Source organism: Xiphophorus maculatus, chromosome 22 (genome assembly GCF_002775205.1).
Source record: "Xiphophorus maculatus strain JP 163 A chromosome 22, X_maculatus-5.0-male, whole genome shotgun sequence".
Lineage (NCBI taxonomy): Eukaryota > Metazoa > Chordata > Actinopteri > Cyprinodontiformes > Poeciliidae > Xiphophorus > Xiphophorus maculatus.
This window is the reverse complement of record NC_036464.1, coordinates 8066772-8086852: the sequence shown is the minus strand read 5'-3', so window position 1 is coordinate 8086852 and position 20081 is coordinate 8066772. Positions and strand designations below refer to the sequence as shown.

Sequence of the window (20081 nt, the reverse complement as noted above, 5' to 3'; positions counted from 1 at the left end):
TACAACCATAGTTTAATAAAATTGTAGTTGTTGGACGTGTTCCGTGTTGTTCTTTCTGCAGATTTTTTTTTTTTTCTCTTTTGGTTTGAGCATTACATATTTCCTTTGGTTTTGGATGCTGTGCAGCTGGAAGGATTTTTTGCTCTTTTTTTTTTTTTTTTAACTTTCAGACAGTTGTTATGATGCGTAACCTTGGCAACAATGTGGTTTCGTTGTTACAACCAGGAGCTGATTAACATCTCAAAAGCTTAACAAATACTTGAACTACGACCCCAAACCTGAGTGGAGTTAAAAAAGGAGGCTTCCTGAGTGCAGAGCAGGACCAAAGAGCAGAGAGAAAAGGAGGAAGTTCAAACCAACTCTTCCCGGGTTTCTAATCATACGGCCAGACAGAGATTAAAGAGGAGCGGCAAAAGCAAATGAGGTGGATTAACAGAGCTTGCCAACAACTGTGGCATATCATCTCTGTTGCCTGTAAAGTGTGCTATTAGCCTGTCATATTTGTGTACTTTGACTATGTTACAGAAGACCCTATTACACAGTGTCTTAAGTTAGAGACTTCTTCAGATTTGTTCTGAGACTGACTGCTACTGAAGATTATTCTTGCCCACAGCATCATCATCCATTGCAACTTTTTGAAGATAATTGGAGGATGACTAACAAATTATCCAAATAAATAAAATACATTTTTGAACTGAATTTTGAGGTATGTTTCAATCAACTTTGCACGGTGAGATTGAACTTGCTCGGCCTCAGTCAAATTGGACAGTAGGACTGTGTAATTTTATTGATAATATGATATTTATCAATATTTTCTCCTCAGAATGTATCGATTTTTCATCCGTGAGTATCGATACATTAACTACTACTTTGAGTTTTATGTCAAATCCACATTAATTAAATGACAGCTATCAGGTATGACATTTTTACCCACTTGCACATGTATATTAAAAATAGCATGTAATGAAACAACCAGTTACAATTGATTAAGTAATTAAATGAAACAGATAAATTACATAATCTAATATAAGTGAATGAGACAAAAAGGTACTTTTTCCATGTAACCAAATACACAAAGCCCCAAAACTTTTTGTGGCCACACAAAACATAACATTTGCATGACAAAGCAGATGTTTGCTTTAAACAAAGCAAATGCATAACAAAAACATTTATTACACCAGAATTACACTATCAGTTCAATTAATTCAATCCACGTCTATGGAGCAGTCACAAAATGTCACCAAAATCACTCTGTCCCTCTAAAATCTTTCAAAAAAAATCTTAAAAACTCATTGAATCATCTTGAATCATATCATTTGCTGAATATGTATAGGGAGCAGAATATCTTGTATCGTATTGTATGGTGAGATTACACATAGCTCTATTAGACAGACAGCATCTGTGATCAATTTTCTAGTTTTAACAAAGATTATCAGTTAGGTTTAGGTCTAAACTTTGACTAGGTCATTCCAACATAAATATTTTATCTCTGTTTGTATGTTTAGAGTTTTTGTTGTGCTGGAATCTGGACTTTCTCCTTAGTCTTAAGCAGTTTTATTCTTGCACTTTGCGCCATACATTTTCCATCACATCTGCCCATCTTTGATTAGCATATACACCAAGATAATCTCATCTGAAAAGAACACCTTCTTTCAAATATTTTTGGACCATTCCAACACATGGGAATGCTTTGAACCAAACCATTCCCCTTAGTGCTGACTTAATGTTTAGGTTTGTTGTAATGTTGCAAGGTGTACCCTTAGCCAAGTTTGAATCTTTTGCAGCCTCATGACCGTGTACCACTTTGTATCAAACATAATCTTATTAAACTATACTGTTAATGTTAATTTTCACATGTGAACAAGTAAAAGGAGTATCAATGATTTTGCAAATCACTGTAATAAAGTGTTTCACTTATGGGCAAAAATGTACAACTCGCACAAAACAATACTAAACAGTGCCTTTCAAAAATTTGCTTTCATTTCAAGCCCAAACTCATATTAGTCTTTATTCCAGATCTGTAAAGCATTAACTTGATAGCTAATAATGTAAAAGCCTGACCTTAAAATTTAAACAAGCGTGCAATAAATTTGAAACAGTTGTTGAAGGGAAATAAGAGTGCACAGCAGATTTAAAAAGGCAGGGAATCATAAGGCGGAGAGACAATAAGTCCTAAACAAACATCAGACAGAGCAGCACAGAAAAGCTGACTCCTCCTCTGGCATCAATACAGCCAGAAAACTCAGAGGGAAAAGTGGAAAGCACCACTATATTCAGCAGCAATAAAAAAAAGATAAATAGTGATTAAATGGAGATAACATCTCTATTTAAACATGGCTGTAGAGAATGAAGCAGCAAAGATAGTTTGAGTGTCAATCAAACATTAGTTTAAGCATTTTGTCATTTCTATGACGGTCAAAAGCTTTTCAACACACACCTATGACACAAACGATCTGCCATAGCTGTCACACATACTGTCGCTCATGTCAGTGCTACAAATCTGAATGCAGGTCAGTCTGGAAACAGACAGTTAAAGTTTTGTATCATATCAGATTAACTTCCCCATTTAATATGGAGAGTAGAGTGAGATTTCTTTGTTTCAGAATATTTTGTTTATCAAGAAAGACTGTGGTTCCCTTTTCACCTGTCTGTTAGTTGGTGGCGGATGATAATAAAGAAAAAGAACAGTGAGGGCAAAGCGCCACACTGCAGGTCATTATCACAGCTGCTTCACTAACAGATGCACCAATCAACCAACCAGAGATCAGAACCAGAGAATTTTCTCTCATCAGCAAATCATATTCTGAAAAACACTTTTTCTATTAATTAAACTAATCAAACTCAGGAACAACCAACACTTTTTATTCAATGCATCATCCATCAGCATGCATTCTCATTTGCCGCTTTTGGAAGTTTAATAAGAATCAGATAAAGGTTGGAGAAATATGCTTTGAAACATAGGGATAATCTTGTCAGTCCTTCATTTTCAAAGCACTTGCAGCACATTGTTGTCTTTTCTGTTCCATAGTCCTTGGGGAAAATAGCAATTCTGACCTCAAATCAGTATTTGCCTGGAAAAAGAAAAGTCTGATCTGTGCCTCATCGCCATCACCTCAATCACAAAACGTATCAGCATGCTTGCGATTTGCTCTCCTGTGAGCTGCAAGCGGTGAATAAAAACACAGAAATTTGTCAGGAATGGTGTGGCCCCCATAACAAATGAAAATATCAGATACAAATAACTAAAGGCACAGCAACACTTAAAGAAGAAGAAGGAATATTCCCCAGTGAATGGCAGCTGGGACGCATCTCCAAACAGAATAAAGCTGGGTAAACAATGTCACATCTCGAATGCTTTTCACGTATACAACATTTACACAATTTTCAATTACATCCACACCATGCAGCAGAACTTAAAATGCAACAAAAATTTAATTTTAAGCATATTAATCATCACATTTTTATTTAAAAAAAACTAGTCTAGTTCAACAATGCTGATATTTACACCTACATCTATCTACCGAGCAAAAGCAGGAAGAAAAAGCACATTTCATTTAGCTGCAAAAGAAACCGAGCTTTGCTATTCTAACGCCCCAAATGCATGAAAAATGAATGAACATACCTTCATCTCTCTATGAGTCCTCTAGGTGACCAGTGTGAGGAATCCGAGGCTGCAAAAGGGAGGATGGAGATTATGCATTACAGAGGGTGGCCAACTTCAGTCTAGCACAACAAGACACGGTTATGTTATGATGACATCACTTCTTTTGCTACAGTGGTGCACGAAAAAAAATTATAAAAAACGCCTCATTTGCTATTTTTTTTTTATCTCTATTATTATTAAACATCTTGATTTAGCCACTGATCTGTTGCGAGAGAACCAGGGATGGGTGTGTGAGTGTGTGTGCTTGGGCATTCGAGTCACATTCAGAAAGTAAAGCCGTGGCAGGCTGATCACTCTCTCGTTCGCAGAGTGCTTAAAGCCGTTTATGTAATGCCTGGTGTACTGTTGCCAGTCAAGTCAGTCAGACTCGGCTCTCTTGCTCCGAAGAACACAAAGTAACTACTCGCTGTGTAACATGGAAGTCTTCCCTCCCTTCCGTCGCTCGGCACAGAAAACACGGATAATGTGGTCGTTTAATACTCGCTGAGAGCCTCACGGTGCTCTGCCTCCGCCGTCTGCACCGCACTGACTCTACCAACAGTACAGCAGAGGGATGACGCCATTTCTGTAGCTGACAGTCGGACAGAAAGGAGGAACACCAGCGCTGAAAATTGCTGGGACCGTACACGCAATTTTCAGTGAGCAAATGCTTAAACATAATTTCCCCCTCCGACACAAATCTCTTTTGTTTTTGTTTTTTTAACTGTTCATTTTCGCTCTCTCTCTCTCTCTCTCCCTTGTCTCGCTGCTTGCTCTCTGCAGAGTACACACGACAGCAAAAAAAAAAAAATTAAAAATTTGAGCGATAATAACTCCGTGAAACACAGTCACAAAACCTTTCTATAAACATGTCACGTCGTTAAACCTTAACACAGCGGCAGCGTTAAGTTAAACAAAGTGAGAGGCATTTGAAAACTCACTTTACTCGCTCTGAAAATGTTTTCTTTATCGACACCTCCGACATTTCGCTGACTGTTTTTTTGAGTGAGCTGACAAAGAAACAAGTCGACGGAGCGGTTTGCAGCAAGGTCAAGCCCGAGGAAACAAAAACAAAAAAACAAAAGAAGACTCACATCTTCGGTTCTTCCGACGTTTTATTGTTGAGACAAGAACCAAGGTCGGCAGCAGCCCCGCATTTCTGTGGCTCGGGAATGATCGCGGAGGATACGAGATCATCCGCCCCAGACAGTTCAACGAGAGAATGACTGACCGCCGCCGACAGCGCAGCTAGTCCAGAAACATGTCCGTTTAAACCCGATTACTGATTGATTCCCTTTCCCCCCACACACACATTGTTTACCACGCACACAACACTAGGACTTCTCCCCTTCCGAAACGGGATCGCATCAGATCGGGGTTCCTCGATACGAGGCAGCCCATCTGCTCCAGCCTACACCGGGACAAGTGGGTCGTGAGAAGCTAGCGACACCGATGGCACAAAAGAACCTCCTGACAGTGCAGTTTACCTGTTAAACTACGCCGTTGGATCGCTGGTCGACGATTCGCGTCCCGCAGCCATGTCAAATACACACACACACAAAAAAAAACACCTTCAACGAGTCCCCCCTGATTGTTTCGAGTAAAATCACTTCCCAACGTCCGTGACAGGCACTGCTCGACCGAAGCCTCCCCGAGGATTCCTCCGCTCAGCAGCAACACAACGCTACGGTTAGCCACGTCCAGAAACACTGGAAACTACTCAACCTCGAAGGAGCATAACCTTTCACTGCGCTCATCAGCCTAATTTGTGCTCACCACAACACAACTTTATCATCAAGTTGTCCGTTCTCTCATTCATTTCCCCCGCAAGCCGCTCCCTACTAAAGTACAACACACCATTAGTTAACAAGTTAGCTACAGTCACGGTTGGCTTAGTATCAGCAGGGAAGCATGCCAGTAAAATGTTCAAAATAGCGACCGCTTTGACGAACAAAAGCAACACTTACCTTTGCTGTCAAGCTGAGGAACGCGTCTGCTCTTCGACGATAGTGTATTAGTAATCCATAGGGACATTTATATGGAAAGAATGACAGGCTTTTAACGTCCGTTGAATCCCGGTGGATGTTGGATGCGGACTGGTAAAAGTGGTTTTCGCTCCGAGCTGCTGTTTGCCTTGTTGAGTAGCTGCTCTAACCTAGCTCTTTCTGTGATCCTCCGCCTTCTGAGAATGATTGACGTCGAGAATAATCCCGCCTCTCTTCAAAAGCACGACTGCCCATTGGAGGACACCATAAAACCGTACTCCTTCGTGACACAGGATTGGTTGATCCGGGAGAAAAATATGCACAGTCAAGAGTTCGATGTAATCCTACTGGGTGGTTGTCACAATACAAGGAAAAAAAATTCTGAAAGACTACAACTCCCACTTCTAACGAATAGGTTTGCTAGATATATGATGCAGGACGGACCGATAGTGATAGGAGTGTTCTTACCCATTTGCAAACAGCAAAAAAGTGTTAACCGGACAACATCAGGAAATAAATCCAACACCTATCAAATGACATTTATTTCTCAATAGTTTCTGCGCGTGCGCTTTAGCGTGGCCGAAGGTTATATATTGAGTTCATCAAAGCTGGCTCTTTTAAGGCTTGTCTGTTCTCGGAACGGTGCGTAACATAAGCAGTGCTGCTTAGCATAGCATCCTTCGAAGTAGACACGAGCACCCGGAGCTATAATGGTTTAAAAGTCTTGTACTGAAAGTCATATCGTGTGCCTTATATGCCCCAGCGTGGAAGTGTGAGGTTTAATTCTGGGAAAGGAAAGAAAGGAATGCTCAACCGGGTCATTTCGACGCGTTTTTGTTAGCCTGCTTCCGCTAAGTAATTAGCAGACTGGCTAACCGGAATTCGGGGACGCCTGGTGAGCAGACCGACACACGGCAGCTAAGGTGGGTGGGGTTGGGAACTGTTAATAAATATATATATAAAGTCGGTAAAACTGTTTTAAATTCTCTCTTTTTGGATATAATATGCCAACGAAACTTGCAACAAGAATATAAAACCGTGTTTTTAGCGAATTGTCTACAAAATTCCTTGTGAAGTGAAATCTAATTTTTGGCGTTAAGCATATTGTGGGGTTATAGAAATCCTTTAATCTTCCACAAATGACTACAAACTGCTGCATTTAAAGGTTTTTGTGGCTAATTTATCTGTTTTTGTGAAAAATTGGTCTGCTGAATAAAATTTTAAAGAAATTATCAAAATTCCTTCACCTTTTTCTGCTCTTGAAATTAATTAAAAACGGAACTATAAAATGTTATTAAATAAAACAGTTTCCCCACCCCACAAAAGATCCAAAAGCAGAGGACTATTTCTTTTTTTATCAAAGGAAATCAAATCGTGGTGAAATTTTATCTTTTAACAAAGTTGTGTAAATGGTCTTAGCTGAAGATAAAAATGGCATTTCCCATCAGTTTACCTTATGAAATTGTAATTTATGCATGAAATAGCACAGCTCCACTAAACCATTCTTGGTAACTTGTTTTGTTTATTGAAAACTTTTCAGATTTTAATAACTAGTTTTTACAGCTTTGTTTCCTCAAGCGCTGCCTTTATGTTCAACATTCTTTCAACCTCTGCCAATATGGCAAAATGTTTAGTAATGGATTGTGAGTATTAGGTGACCTTGTCATATTTCAATAGACATCACCACACAAAATATACATATTTATATACTGCAACACATCTTTGAAAAGAAAAAACAGTATGTCATCCCAGTATTAAGTCTGTCCACAGGCTCAAAAATGCAGAAATAATGATATCCTTTAAATTGTGGCTGAAAACCCACCTGTTTAGATTTGACTTTAATAATTGGAACATAATTGATTTAATCTGTATTCCAACTTTTCATCACTTTCCTTCATTAAGCCACTGTATTTCAATGTTTCTTTGTTTTTTGCTTTTATCATTTAAAGCACTTTAAAGCTTTGTTGCTGAAATATGCTGTACACATAAACTTGCTGAGAGTTTTGTGCTAAAAAACCAAAGATCACTGAAGATAAACGCAAAGGTCAAATCATGTGTATTCATGATCTTGCGTAATGGTGGAAAATGACAAGAGTGGGAAAAAAGTGTAATAATTTCACCATCATTTCTGCAGTGTCTCATCTAACCGGCACACTTTGAAGATAATGAGGCTTGAATCTGCTTCGTCTGATTTTCTGTATCACATTAAAAAGTCACTTGTACCTGAATCAGTGAGCTCTCACCTCGATGAGTGGCGCTCAATGCCTAATTTTTCTGAAAAGTAACTTCCTGTTACAAATCCAGAAGATGAAAAGCTTTTTTCTTTTATTTACCATTTTCTGTGATATTCCTGCTAAGAATTTATACAATATTTTTGAGATAAAAAAAACCACCCAAAAGCATGTTCCACCAAAATTAGTTGCTAGACCAATAATTAAATAAAAAATTCAAAAATATTACTTTATCAACTGCATTTAAGTACCAAAAATATGGAACTATCACTGAAGAGCATTGCTAATTTAAAGCACATTGCCAATGTTTTTATGGTAAAACAATTTGCTCCCAAACTGTCTGTTTATCTGGGTTATGTTTATTCCGACTGTGATAAATATACACAGATGAATCATATTAGCCTGCAGTGCTTTTAAAAAAAACACACACAGCCATCTACTTCAGCTTGTTTTATTTTCCTTTCTTTGTGTTTGTCTTCCAGTTTAAAGGGAGAGTTATCAGCAAGCGATGGATGGTACCTCTCAACCCGCCTCGGACCGAATTCTACTAGAACCGTACAAGTACTTGTTGCAGCTGCCAGGTCAGTCCTTTTGTTTTTTGGGAAATGTGAAGAAAAGAAAATAATAAAATGACCAAAAACACTGTAGTTTGCTGAAGAATCCTTTGCAGCTCATTTGATTTCAAGCCAGTTTGTGTATTTAGTTTTTCTAGAATGTGTGTCAAACTCAAGGCCCGTGAGCCAAATCTGGCCCGCTTTTGTTTTTTATGTGGCCCTCTAGATGCTATATTAAACATTAAGTTTGGTTAAATATTATGTTATCAATCAAATCAATGCAGTTTTTATCTGTTTACTGCCAAATTATATCAGTCAGTCCCTCCAGTTTATTGCAAATTATTGTGGAAATTCAAGCAATCAACAAATCCCTGTACTTTTTTGTGCTAATATATAATTGGGAGTTTATTGTGAATTTTTGTCAAAAATTGTCAAAAACTTTCTGACTGGTACTAAACAGCCACCGCAGCCTTAAGTGATATCAGATTATAGTTCATGATCTATACAGCAAGTAATAAAAAGTTGCATTTACCGTCATAAATAAGTGCAAATATCGCAAATATTTCCAAAGTAGTACCACAAACACTTTGATTTTTATTGCAAAAAATCACAAAAACAATTAAAATTATGGAGGGACCAAAAAGATATTCAACATTATTTAATTTTAAGAATTCATTAATATTTTTAACAGTTTAACAGGTTTTATCAATACATTCTGGCACACCCGGGCCTTTAGCAGCATTTATGATTTTGATTTGGCCCAAAATGAAAATGAGCTTGACGCCCTTCTCTAGAACATCTCGTGAAAAAGTGTCTCATTGTTATCATTGTTAACCTAGTCAATCTAAAACATTTATTACTGCTGATGCAACTGTCATGGCGAGTTTTGATTCTGAAGCAAGATGTTGCACAGATAGATGTTTTCAGCCTTGTTTGTTCATTTAAATGACAAGGCTGCCAGTGTAACATGGTTATTTGGGTAAATTGTCGGATTGTCTGTGGCTTTCAAAGAATATCTGCTGCTGTTTTATCCCAGGAGTTTCTGAAGGTCCATTCAGTTTGTTTCAGTCCCTCCAGGAAGTTAATGCAAATTGGAAATTTTGTTGCAAACTTGAAATTCTTCGCAAATCCAACCAATCATATTAATGATTTCCGTATTTTCTTCATTTCTGAACAATCACTGTAACTTAGCTGAATTTTGACCAATTACATTAGTCTCTTTTTAATTTAGCTTCCTGTTTAGCAGTGTCTCCTGAAAGCCTTACCTGCAAGATAAAAGCATGTGTGATGCTACACAGTAACATTTAGCTTATTTTTTTTCATAAGTTATTTGGAGATGCGCTGTTGGATTTGCTTATGTTGTGTATACTGACCCTGGGTATGTCTGCTACATCTCACTCGCTCTTTCTGTATCTGTGCCCTCTGTCCTCCACACTTTTTTTGGGCCATTGCAACTCATTAATCAGTTAATAAGTCGTAGCATGATTTTCAGAGCCGTCTTTAAATGCACCACGAATGTACACATGCTGACGCCGGTAACACCTGTGACTCTGATCATGTCCTGCTGCACGATTCAGCAACTAGCCAGAACCAAAAGAACCTTTGCGTTTTTGTTCCAAACAAACCATGTAAGTTGAATGATGCTAGCAGATAATGTTAGCTAAATGAGTTAATCCATTCCAGTGAATCATATTAAGCTTGATAACAAGTATACCAATGTTACATCCCTTGCTAGTTAGTTTATCCCAGTATATCCAATCCTATTTGGTTTCTAAACAGATGTTGTGCTCAGTGTTGCTCTCCACATATTTAAAAGAAATTTTTATTGTCACAATAGAAAGAGCAAAGAGTCAGGGTGGAGACATTAGACCAGAGGCAGCACGACGATTATGCAGGGACTTCTCTTTACTTCTCAGGTAAAGACAGAGGAGAAAAAGGAAAGGGACAATTATGTGCAATTTAAACTTTTTTAGAAGACCAAAAAAAATCACAACTTCTGTAATTTTAGGTTGCAACAATCACAAAAAAGCATTGCAACATTCTGGAGGGAGTGATATAAAAAATATCCTGACTTTTTAAGGATTTCAGATTTAGATGGCATTTTAGTTATTCAAGCCTAAAATGGCATCTGAATGCTAAACATGTTGCAGAAGGACAGTCAGCGTCCTCAGTTCACATTTCTAAGAAGGATTTTTTTTAAAGAAGTCCCATGAATGATCAGATGAAACACTTAAATGTTGAATAGGTTTAGCAGCACTTTGCATCAATCTGATGGTCGAATAATCTAAATACGGATTAAAAACAATAAATATGTATGTGATTGAGATCATATGTCTATTCAATAATTTAGCAGCAGGGGTTTTTGAAATGAAAATATAGCTTGTTTTGTCAATAGCTTTAGATTAAGGTGTAATAAAGTTTAAGTAATTAGGCCCTGGAATTAACTCGATTTAAAATTTTTTTTTAAATACATCTATATTTAATGTGACATGCAATCTTCTGTAAACTCACTTTTCCTCCAACTGACAGTTTTCACTGAATATTCACCTGAAATATTGGAGTAGAAATGTTATGTTTACTGTCTGCTTTGATATAACTCATTGATAATTCAGCTTGTAACACATAAAATTTAAGTTTTAGTTGATTCTGTACACAGACAGCTTACACAAAGTTGTTCTGCTAAATAAAGAGGGACTTTATTTTTTAAATATTTAAATTTAACAACTGGTGACAGAAGTTCAACCTCCTGAATCATGAGCCTGTTGCTAAATGTCTTGAGTGAAGTCGAAAGCAGCCAAACTGAAGATTTGACGAACGGTCACGCTCGGCTAAAACCTTCAATAAAGTCAAAAGTCTGAAAATTGTCAGCAAGGCATGAGGAATACTTGCACATTTTGCAAGAAGCATCACCAGTGAAGCTGTAGGTAAAATGTAGTGTTTACTTCTGACTAATTAAACAATATATTTCTTTGTTCTCTCTGCAGGAAAACAAGTGAGGACAAAACTTGCCCAAGCATTTAACCACTGGCTCAATGTACCAGAAGACAAACTGCAGGTGAGAAACGGCGCATTTCAAGTTGTTGCAGGCGACTCTCAGCGGAAGGTGGGAAGATGATGTAGTTGATTGTTGATCTATTTATATTTACATGACATGTAGTGGCTTTTTTTTAGAGGTTCTTTTGAGGTTTCACGGCTAGAATGCCGAAATTGTCTCATTTTCACACATTTGATTTGAAGCTAATTTCACACTTTTTTTGTGCTACAAACATTTATGTTGCTCTGGTGATGAGCAACTTAGAGGAAGCAGGGAGGCCTGCTGGCTTCACACTGGATTGGATCAGGGCGGGTTAGGTTTTGTGACACCTGTCTGAACTTGTTCAACTAGTCTGGAGGAAATCTGGTTAAAGATCCAATAATGAGCTCCTCTCTTTCAGTGATAACCTGCCTCTGTGTTGAGTAAGCCTCTGTTTATGCAATTTATAATCTCCTCAATATATTCTTTTAGCACTAAGCTTTATTGAATATTTGATGCTTTACCTTTTTAATCTGAAGTGTTATTTGTTTTCTGCTTTTCTGCTAAAGAGAATAAAATACTGAAACAGCTATTTTATGGGATTACTTAATATAATAAACATATATCATAGTTTTAGTATATTGGAGTCACATCGGTTAATATTTTACCCTCTGCAAGGTGAGGTGTTTGGGTGCTGTTGTGATTTTGAACAAGACAATAAGTCTTTTTTATATATAAAAGGAAGTTGATCTCCACCTGTGTGCGGTTGTGCATTTGTTTTCTTTGTTTTCTGATGGCGGTTGTGTATTTTTACCTTGGTTCAAACTTTTTGGGTGTAAATTTTAAGGTTTATCTAAACTAATATGGAGAGAAGCTGCCATCTTCACTTCACTTTTTTGTTCCCTCTGCAATTTAATACAATTTATTTTATTTAAAAAATGTTATAAAATATTTTTTTGTAATACTTAGTCAGTAAACAGACATTCAGTAGTTACATTGCAATAATCAATCACCCAGTGACTGAAATCAGACAATATTCCCCAGTAATCATCAGGTAAATTACTGAAAAAATTCAAGATTTTTTTGTTATTTTTTGAAGAAACAAAATGCTGCCAATTTTTGACTGACTTTTTGTGAATGTTGCAGAATTTTCTACATTTATTGAACTAATTTTAAGTGTCTGATAAAAGCATCTCAGACTTAAGAGGTGCAATAATGAGCAGCAAAAGACATTTCTTTCTCTGCTGATATTTTGCAGTTGGTTTCTGTTTTACTGTGACGTTGCTGTCACTGAAGTTTGCCATACTTTGACCAAACCTGCCCCTCATTTAAATATAAGAACAAAAAATAAAGAGCAAAAAGTTAAAAAGTCTCGGCTTTGCAAAATAAGTGTCACAAAATAAAACATCATTATGAGATAGATAAATGTCATTGATTAAAAAAAGAGCTCCACAATAAAAAATATTTGTAAAATATTTTATTAGCTATGGCCAAATTAATTAAAACACTCACCACACTAAATATAAAAACACAACATGCTGACATTTCTATTTTAAGATTTCATCTCCTCCCTAAAGCTAAAATGTTTTATTTTTAGAGTTTCAAGGATAACTAATTACTCATTGGTGACTTAGTCATATCTTTACACCTGCTGGTGTTTTCGTGGTAACTTCAGTTTCAGCAGAAGCTGGCTGTCATGGTACAGCGGGTAGCTGAGGTTTAAATCTGTATAACAGCTCTGTAAACTCCAGCTGAACCCTTTACACAGGCCGAGAGCTCTCCTCTTGTCATCATTAGTTCACTGCTGCCAAGAAGTCGCCGCCATGGAAACAACGGTGCCTTTAGATAGACGGGGCACCGACAGTGGCACGCTGGTTTTCGTGTGGCAGCGTGTTTTTTTTTTTTTCTGCCGGTACGCCACAGGTCGTGGATGTTCCCCGCGTTTCGTTCGGCGCTTTGAAGCCGTTTGCTTTTTTCTGGTTCTCTCTGAAAAGCGTAGTTGTTTATTTATGGCGCTCTTTCACTCTGAAATCTCTACATGAGTGCATCTGTTGCTTTGGTATGAGAGCTTTTTGTGCTTTTCTGTGACACATGCAGTTTCTTTTAGTGAATAACTAGGAAGCAGGAGGCGTATTAAGACATGTTCTGTGCTGTGTAGCGACACATGATAAAATTACACCTTTGAAATGTGTTAAATGGATGTAGTGACAAATATTTACTCGTATATTCTAACAGTTTCTGTTATATCTGTGTTGGCTTATCCCCTATAAGTCTAGTTTATTCAAAGTTGGTTAAAGCACAGTTTGGAAATTTGATTTCAGTATTTTACAGATTTGGGGAAAAAAATTATTAAAGAAAAGTGCCATTCCTTCAGGAAACTTCAATATGAATTCTAATTGTCAATTTAAAGTTATATTTTAAAAAAAGCCAATCCAGTCGATGCAATAATTTAATTTTAAATGTTAAGTTTTTATGAGCTGCAAGAGATAAATCACCATAATGAATAGAAATAAAGGGTTGATCACATCAGCCTCTATGTAATTAATCTGAATGTTGTTGCATAGTAAACAGAGTTGCTGAATTAATTTAACTTTTCAATACTATTCAGATTTATTGAATATGGCTGATGTATTACTAAAAAGACAAACTTTAAAATTTTGTTTTTTTAGCTTTATTGATGGTTCATTTGCTTAACACTACTATTGTTGCAGATGAAAAAACATTATTCAACTCAAACACTGTTTTAATGTTTAAATAATCGAAATAATTAAGTTTCACTCAATTCAGCTTATTTATATAATACCATTCAAAACAAAAAGTCTATTCAGTCCAATCATTCATCTCCAATTGATCCCAGTTATAAAACAATGGAGTCAAGTTCAGTTTATTTTTCAATTTTGTTAAAAAAAAAAAAGTTTTCTATCTAAGGAAACTGCAAAATGAATCAAGTCTTTGACTTGCAGCTTTCACTTCTCCTAGATGAGCATTTGGCGACAGTGGAGAGGAAAACCTCCACTGTAACAAGAAGAAACCTCCAGCAGATCCAGAGCCTGGCCATCTGCCATGACCGACTTGGTTTAAGAAAATAAAGCAGATTGATTCACACACACAAAACCCCCCACAAAATCCTGATGTTAAAGGAAAATATAAAGTGTAATAATCTCATCTGCATAATGATGAGGGAATGATATTAATAAGAATGACACATTAGCTGACAAATTTCATGTTGTTTTAATATTAACATTGGTCTTGTTCCATTTCCTGAATTGCTTCTTTTCATCTTCATTTTAAACATTATATTTTGTTTGTTTTGGTTTCAGGTTCAGGTTTTGAAAAACATATTTCTCTAAATCTGCTTGCAGCTAATCATGCAATCCTTACAGAAAGACCGCATCAGTTGACTGCAGTTGATTTGAGCTGTTTCGACGCTGACCATCTTGATCCTGCATGTAATGGTTATTAGTTTGGACTGATTATTCTGAGCCCACTTTGCAGTACCGGCTCCAGTCCTGTGATTGGTTTAATTAACAGATCACAGCACGAACAGGAACCCAACAAGCTTCTCATTAACTTTTCTTTAAATTTTATTTTATGGGGTGAGACCTAAGGTGAGGTTTTTTTGTTGAGAGTTTTGTAAATGGTGAACTTCTCACGACTTAGTCGCTACAGAAGTTCACAACACAGCTGTCTGCTATTTGTAGCACTTAATAAACCAAAATTTAATGCTCCAAAGGTTGTATTTGACTTATCGGTTGTTGCAGCTGTGGTGCGTTGATGACTTAAGATTGGATGCAGGTCTATGCCTTCACATCCTCTCTGTTTGGTTTGCCTGAAATTTTCTGGACAAAATACTTGATGATACAGTTGGACAAAAAAAAGTTGTTTTAGAGATTTAAAAAGTTTTTATTAGGTGCTACAGAGGAACATCCTCCATAAGCATCTCTAACAGCAATAATGAAAGTTTAGATGAGCTTTACTGCATACATGTGTACCTGGTTGATATTAAATTATATATTTTAGTTCATTACAAGCCTGGATGACACAAACAAAATGGTATTCTTAAATGAAAACATTTTGAGATGAGCTAAATTACAAGACACCTGTGATAAAGATTAAACCTGTAGGCTTGCGACAATGACAAATCTTACATTAAAAATTGCAATAAATGATGATATTGTTGTTTTGAGACCATTTTCAAGTAATATAATGGTCTTGGCATAATAACTAAGGTACACCCTCTCAAAGATCAATAAGCTTTAATCTTTAACAAATGTTAGAAGACATTTTAAATATCCAAAATAATAATAATAAAAAACATACTGAAGTCTTTAAACAAAATTGTTCTTTTTAAAAAGGGATTTTTCTCATCAACCTTTGGTAGAGATATGATGAAAACAATCAATCATGCAAATGGAAAATATTGAGCTTGTTTTAATTTATCATTTGATTTATTTATTGGTTATTACAACAGGCTCACGAATTTAATATGCGAATCTTAAAAGAAATCTTGGTTTTGTCTGTTTATACAGATGTTTTTGCACTGAATTGTCCATTTTGATCAAACACCTCAGCACAATTTGTGAATATTCATCAAATATTTACTTTGGGACATTGAAAAATAACCCAATAAGTTTTAGATTTGGTTCCAAATAATGGAATACGAATCGAAATTGTGGCCATTAAATAGGAATAATCCGATTTGTGTAATTTTAAGAAATTGTGAGTCTGTGCTCATGGTCTGGAGCTTTGATGGAAATTAAGGCAATAAAATAAAGTAGTAAGTTTGTTAGATGTTGGTGCTCAGCTTTAAGTCTAAAACATTTTAAAAATCTGGTTCCTGCTTTTGGGATTTCATGGAGATTCAATTGTGCTTTAATGATTCTTTTGCTCTTTGACGCTAACAGCAGATTTTAGCTTTATGCTCACTGATGCTGGAGGGAGAAATGTTGGGACGCTTCCAAAATGCGGCGTGTTTTTGTTTCTGTTTGGATAAACTACTTGACCGGTTTGGCCTTGGCAATCTGCCCAACCTACAGAGTCTCGTCTTTGTTCTGCCAGATACCATCCAAGCAGCTTCCACCAGCGGGACACACCGCTCGTCTTTTCAGTCAGCAGAGCGGACAGCGGGAACCTGATGGTAACCCCAAAAGCTCAGAGTCCAACACGGTTTACAACTAGAATGTCTTCCTGATACAGAAAAAGGTTTATTTACAGATTTCAGGTGTCTACCAGCAGCAGATGCTGTTTAGTCTCACAAAAAGATGGAAGTTGCAAACAAATGTTTATATTTAGCACTGATGTTTTTACAGCAAATAAAGTTGCTACTAGATGTCTAGTATCCCATTAGATGCTAGATATCTAAAGGGAATCTCTCATCAGTAGGTCTTTGCTGAGCTTTTTGATGTTCTAGTTGCTCTGCTGGAGATTCAGTGTCAAAAAATGTAGACATGGCGCCATCTGCTGTATCATAGCTGTACTGCATATTTTAAACAAAGAATCTGTTTCTAACAAAGTTAGGATGAATATAGGTAGGGATCAAAGTTATCAATTGAGTTGATCTAAAGTTGGTTGATTTTACCCATCGACTATTAATTGACAAGCAGCTATTTTCTTACAAAGTCAGAGTTTTCTTTTGTATCAGGAGGGCTGACTGTCTTTTCATTGGATAAAGAGCTAGTTTTTTATATTAATTTAGCAAAATTATTTAATTTTAACACTATTTTGTCCACTGCATTAAATACTGACTGAATAAGCAGATAATTGTGGTTCTCAGGTTATTAAACTTAGACATATCTATGAAATATAACAAACGGGAACCTGTTGGGTTGATGAAAAGAATTAAAATATGCGAGACACTAATTTCCCATGAATAGAGAAATGTTAGTCTGTGGTTGTTCTTGATGGAATGTTAAAACTTCGCTCCATAAAGTACATTAACTCAAAATCAACCTTGCTCATTGCCATTGTGTTTTTTACCCATTATGTTACATTTTTCTCTGTTATCTCCTTCACTTTTCAGTCATCACATCCTAACCTTCATAATGCATCAGTCATTTTTAAATGAGACGTTGACGCTGCTTGGCTCGGCTGAATGAGCTCTGTTAAGGTGAAAGTTAAGGAGCTAGTCGAGTGTTTATATTTCATAACGGATAAAGGGCAGCTTGCATCTTACACTGGACTCCATTTGGAACGATTTCTACAAACCACCAGACAGTAATGCAAGTATTCATGTACAAATCAGAATCTAGGCATAGATGCAGAAATAAACTAGAAAAGGAAAATAAATATATTAAAAAAAACCTCACTAAAATCAGAAAGATAACAGACTACAAAGCTGCTAAATTATGTTGTACAATAATACATTTCTTAGCATTAGGATTCACTATTACTTTAGGGGCTTTTATGTAACAGAAACTGTCATTTATATTTTAAAACACACACAAAAAACATTTTCTTATTCTTACATTTGGACCATTTCTCTTTCCTGGTCTGGTATTCTCCAGCAATCTCTGTTTCTGTATAAACTGATTCAGCTTGATGACAGGCTGCACCCTCTGCTGGATGGTAGCCAAACTACAACACTAAAAGGTCTAAGTGGATGTTATCAGTTGGAACTAATTTTAATCTAATAAACCATTAATCGACAGTTGTAAGTTGGTTAGGGTCTGTATTGGGAGTAATATTGTTTCTTTTTCTGTTGTTGGTCTGGTGAATTTTACATATTGAGATGAATCAACAAAGGTGTTTGTGTCTTGCTCAGGTGATCATTGAGGTGACGGAGATGCTGCACAACGCCAGCTTGCTGATAGACGACATCGAGGACAACTCCAAGTTGCGTCGAGGCTTCCCGGTGGCTCACAGCATCTACGGCATTCCCTCGGTGATCAACTCGGCCAACTACGTGTACTTCCTGGGGCTGGAGAAGGTTCTGATCCTAGAGCACCCAGAAGCTGTACGAGTGTTTACCCGCCAGCTGCTGGAGCTGCACCGCGGCCAGGGCCTGGACATCCACTGGAGGGACACCTACACCTGTCCCACAGAGGAAGAGTATCGCAACATGGTGCTGCAGAAGACCGGGGGCCTCTTCGGTTTGGCCGTGGGGCTCATGCAGCTCTTTTCAGACTGGAAGCAGGACCTCAAGCCCCTCCTGGACACTCTAGGGCTCTTCTTCCAGATCCGGGACGACTACGCCAACCTGAGCTCCGATGAGTACAGCGAGAACAAAAGCTTCTGCGAGGACCTGACAGAGGGGAAGTTCTCGTTTCCCACAATCCACGCCATATGGTCGCGCCCCGAGAGCACCCAGGTGCAGAACATCCTGCGGCAGCGCACGGAGAACATGGACATCAAGAAGTACTGCGTTGACTACTTGGAGAAGGTGGGATCTTTTGCCTACACCCGTCAGACCCTGCAGGATCTGGAGGCGGAGGCTTACCGCCTCATCACGGAGTTAGGAGGGAACCCTCAGCTGGAGAGCCTGGTCAAACATCTCAGCCGCATGCATAATAAAGCAGAGGCTTCAGCAGAGTCCAAGAGAGAGACGCACTCCAGCCAAAACTACTGACAGACGCTCCCTACTCCTGCTTTCTTTCCTGAACGCAGAAGATGCACATTCCTGAAAAGCTCCAAACTAACCGTTGTGACGGCAGGCGAGCTCCAAGTGTGGCTTAAAATAGTACCCATGGCTAATTCTTACATCTGAAGTGCTGCAGTGCTCTCAGGAATAAAAATTAAGCAGCAGAACTACAGTCAGTTTTTGCTTTACCACTTGACAAGATTATTTAAAAAAAACAATCTTGAAAGCCTTTTCTTCTGATGCACACTCCAGTGGATCTAAGTGCTTTTTGTCAGTTCCAGTTAATACATTTAATTGAGTGAATGTTGTTTTTGATTTAAATCTCTAACTGGAGCCGCATCCGTGTGATTTGAGGTCCCATAATGGCTGAATCAGCAGGGAGTCGATTCAGCCCTGCAGAAAAACAGCCGTGTGACTGTTTGTTCTGATTGCTCTGTAACAATGATGTTAGTGACTGTTTCCACGCAGTCGTCTCACAGCACAAATCCTCACATATTTATATATTGACACTGCTGTATCCTAGGATCTTGTTTGAATTTCTTGAATAAAAAAAAATCTTTAAATCTAAATTAGTTATTTGTCTTGTTTTATAAATCTGTTCTCACTGGCATGAATTTTCTTTTAGTCTGGTTTATTTGTACTCTGGAAAAACAGCGCCATCTTTTGATGACTGGGCCATTAATTTTACCTAACCTATAAATTAGTCAGCCGTATGAAAATACTAGAATTTGTTGCACTAAAATATTGACTAAAAAATAAACTTTTTAAAAATATATAACAAATTTGAATAATTACACTAGAGTTCCACAACAGAATGACAAAAATTAAATTAAAATGGATCTGTTTTTCTTGTCATTATGTTGAAAACTAGACTTTTTTTTTTTTCTTCATAAATTATAATTTGCAGATCTAAATATGGAGTTTCAAGACTTTATTTCTCATTTTCTAATCTGAAAGATGGATCTGAATTTCTGAAAAACTGGGATATTTTGGTTATTTATACATAGATAAATCTTGAAATTTTAGTCCAACTCTTCGATAATCAAAACACAAATTTAAAATAAAGGAAAAAATATGGA

General features: G+C 37.1%; 2 protein-coding genes across 7 annotated transcripts in view; one reads left to right on the top strand and one right to left on the bottom strand.

Annotated features, from left to right (window-relative positions):
* Window positions 1-5814, bottom strand: part of arid4b (AT-rich interaction domain 4B) — a 47839-nt gene extending 42025 nt beyond the window's left edge. For 3 of the 5 annotated variants that reach the window (XM_014469338.2, XM_023327153.1, XM_023327154.1), the window contains exons 1-2: window positions 5611-5814; window positions 3623-3671 (exon numbers count right to left, since the gene is read on the bottom strand). In XM_014469338.2, the coding sequence (XP_014324824.1) occupies window positions 3623-3628 (6 nt within the window). In that variant the 5' untranslated portion in view covers window positions 3629-3671; window positions 5611-5814. Of the gene's footprint in view, window positions 1-3622; window positions 3672-4737; window positions 4980-5130; window positions 5310-5610 lie in introns of those variants that run through there. The other 2 variants (XM_023327152.1, XM_023327151.1) reach the window with 2 other exon arrangements.
* Window positions 5815-6195: 381 nt separating this feature from the next.
* ggps1 (geranylgeranyl diphosphate synthase 1) lies at window positions 6196-19571 on the top strand. Of its 2 annotated transcripts, none has more exons than XM_023326930.1 (4): window positions 6196-6523; window positions 8342-8440; window positions 11398-11468; window positions 18187-19571. In XM_023326930.1, the coding sequence occupies exons 2-4, from the start codon at window positions 8368-8370 to the stop codon at window positions 18988-18990; spliced, it is 948 nt and encodes a 315-aa protein (XP_023182698.1). In that variant the 5' UTR covers window positions 6196-6523; window positions 8342-8367; the 3' UTR covers window positions 18991-19571. The 2 variants fall into 2 exon arrangements, with proteins under 2 accessions (XP_023182698.1, XP_005795279.1); XM_005795222.2 differs by having other exon boundaries at window positions 6197-6551.
* The last annotated feature ends 510 nt before the right edge of the window (window positions 19572-20081 follow it).

Bases quoted from the DNA above. Each gene is read 5' to 3' on its own strand.
- ggps1 (XM_023326930.1), top strand. From the start codon at position 8,368: ATGGATGGTACCTCTCAACCCGCCTCGGACCGAATTCTACTAGAACCG. The intron at 8,441-11,397 runs GTCAGTCCTTTT...TTCTCTCTGCAG, and splicing joins GTACTTGTTGCAGCTGCCAG to GAAAACAAGTGAGGACAAAA. The intron at 11,469-18,186 runs GTGAGAAACGGC...TGTCTTGCTCAG, and splicing joins TACCAGAAGACAAACTGCAG to GTGATCATTGAGGTGACGGA.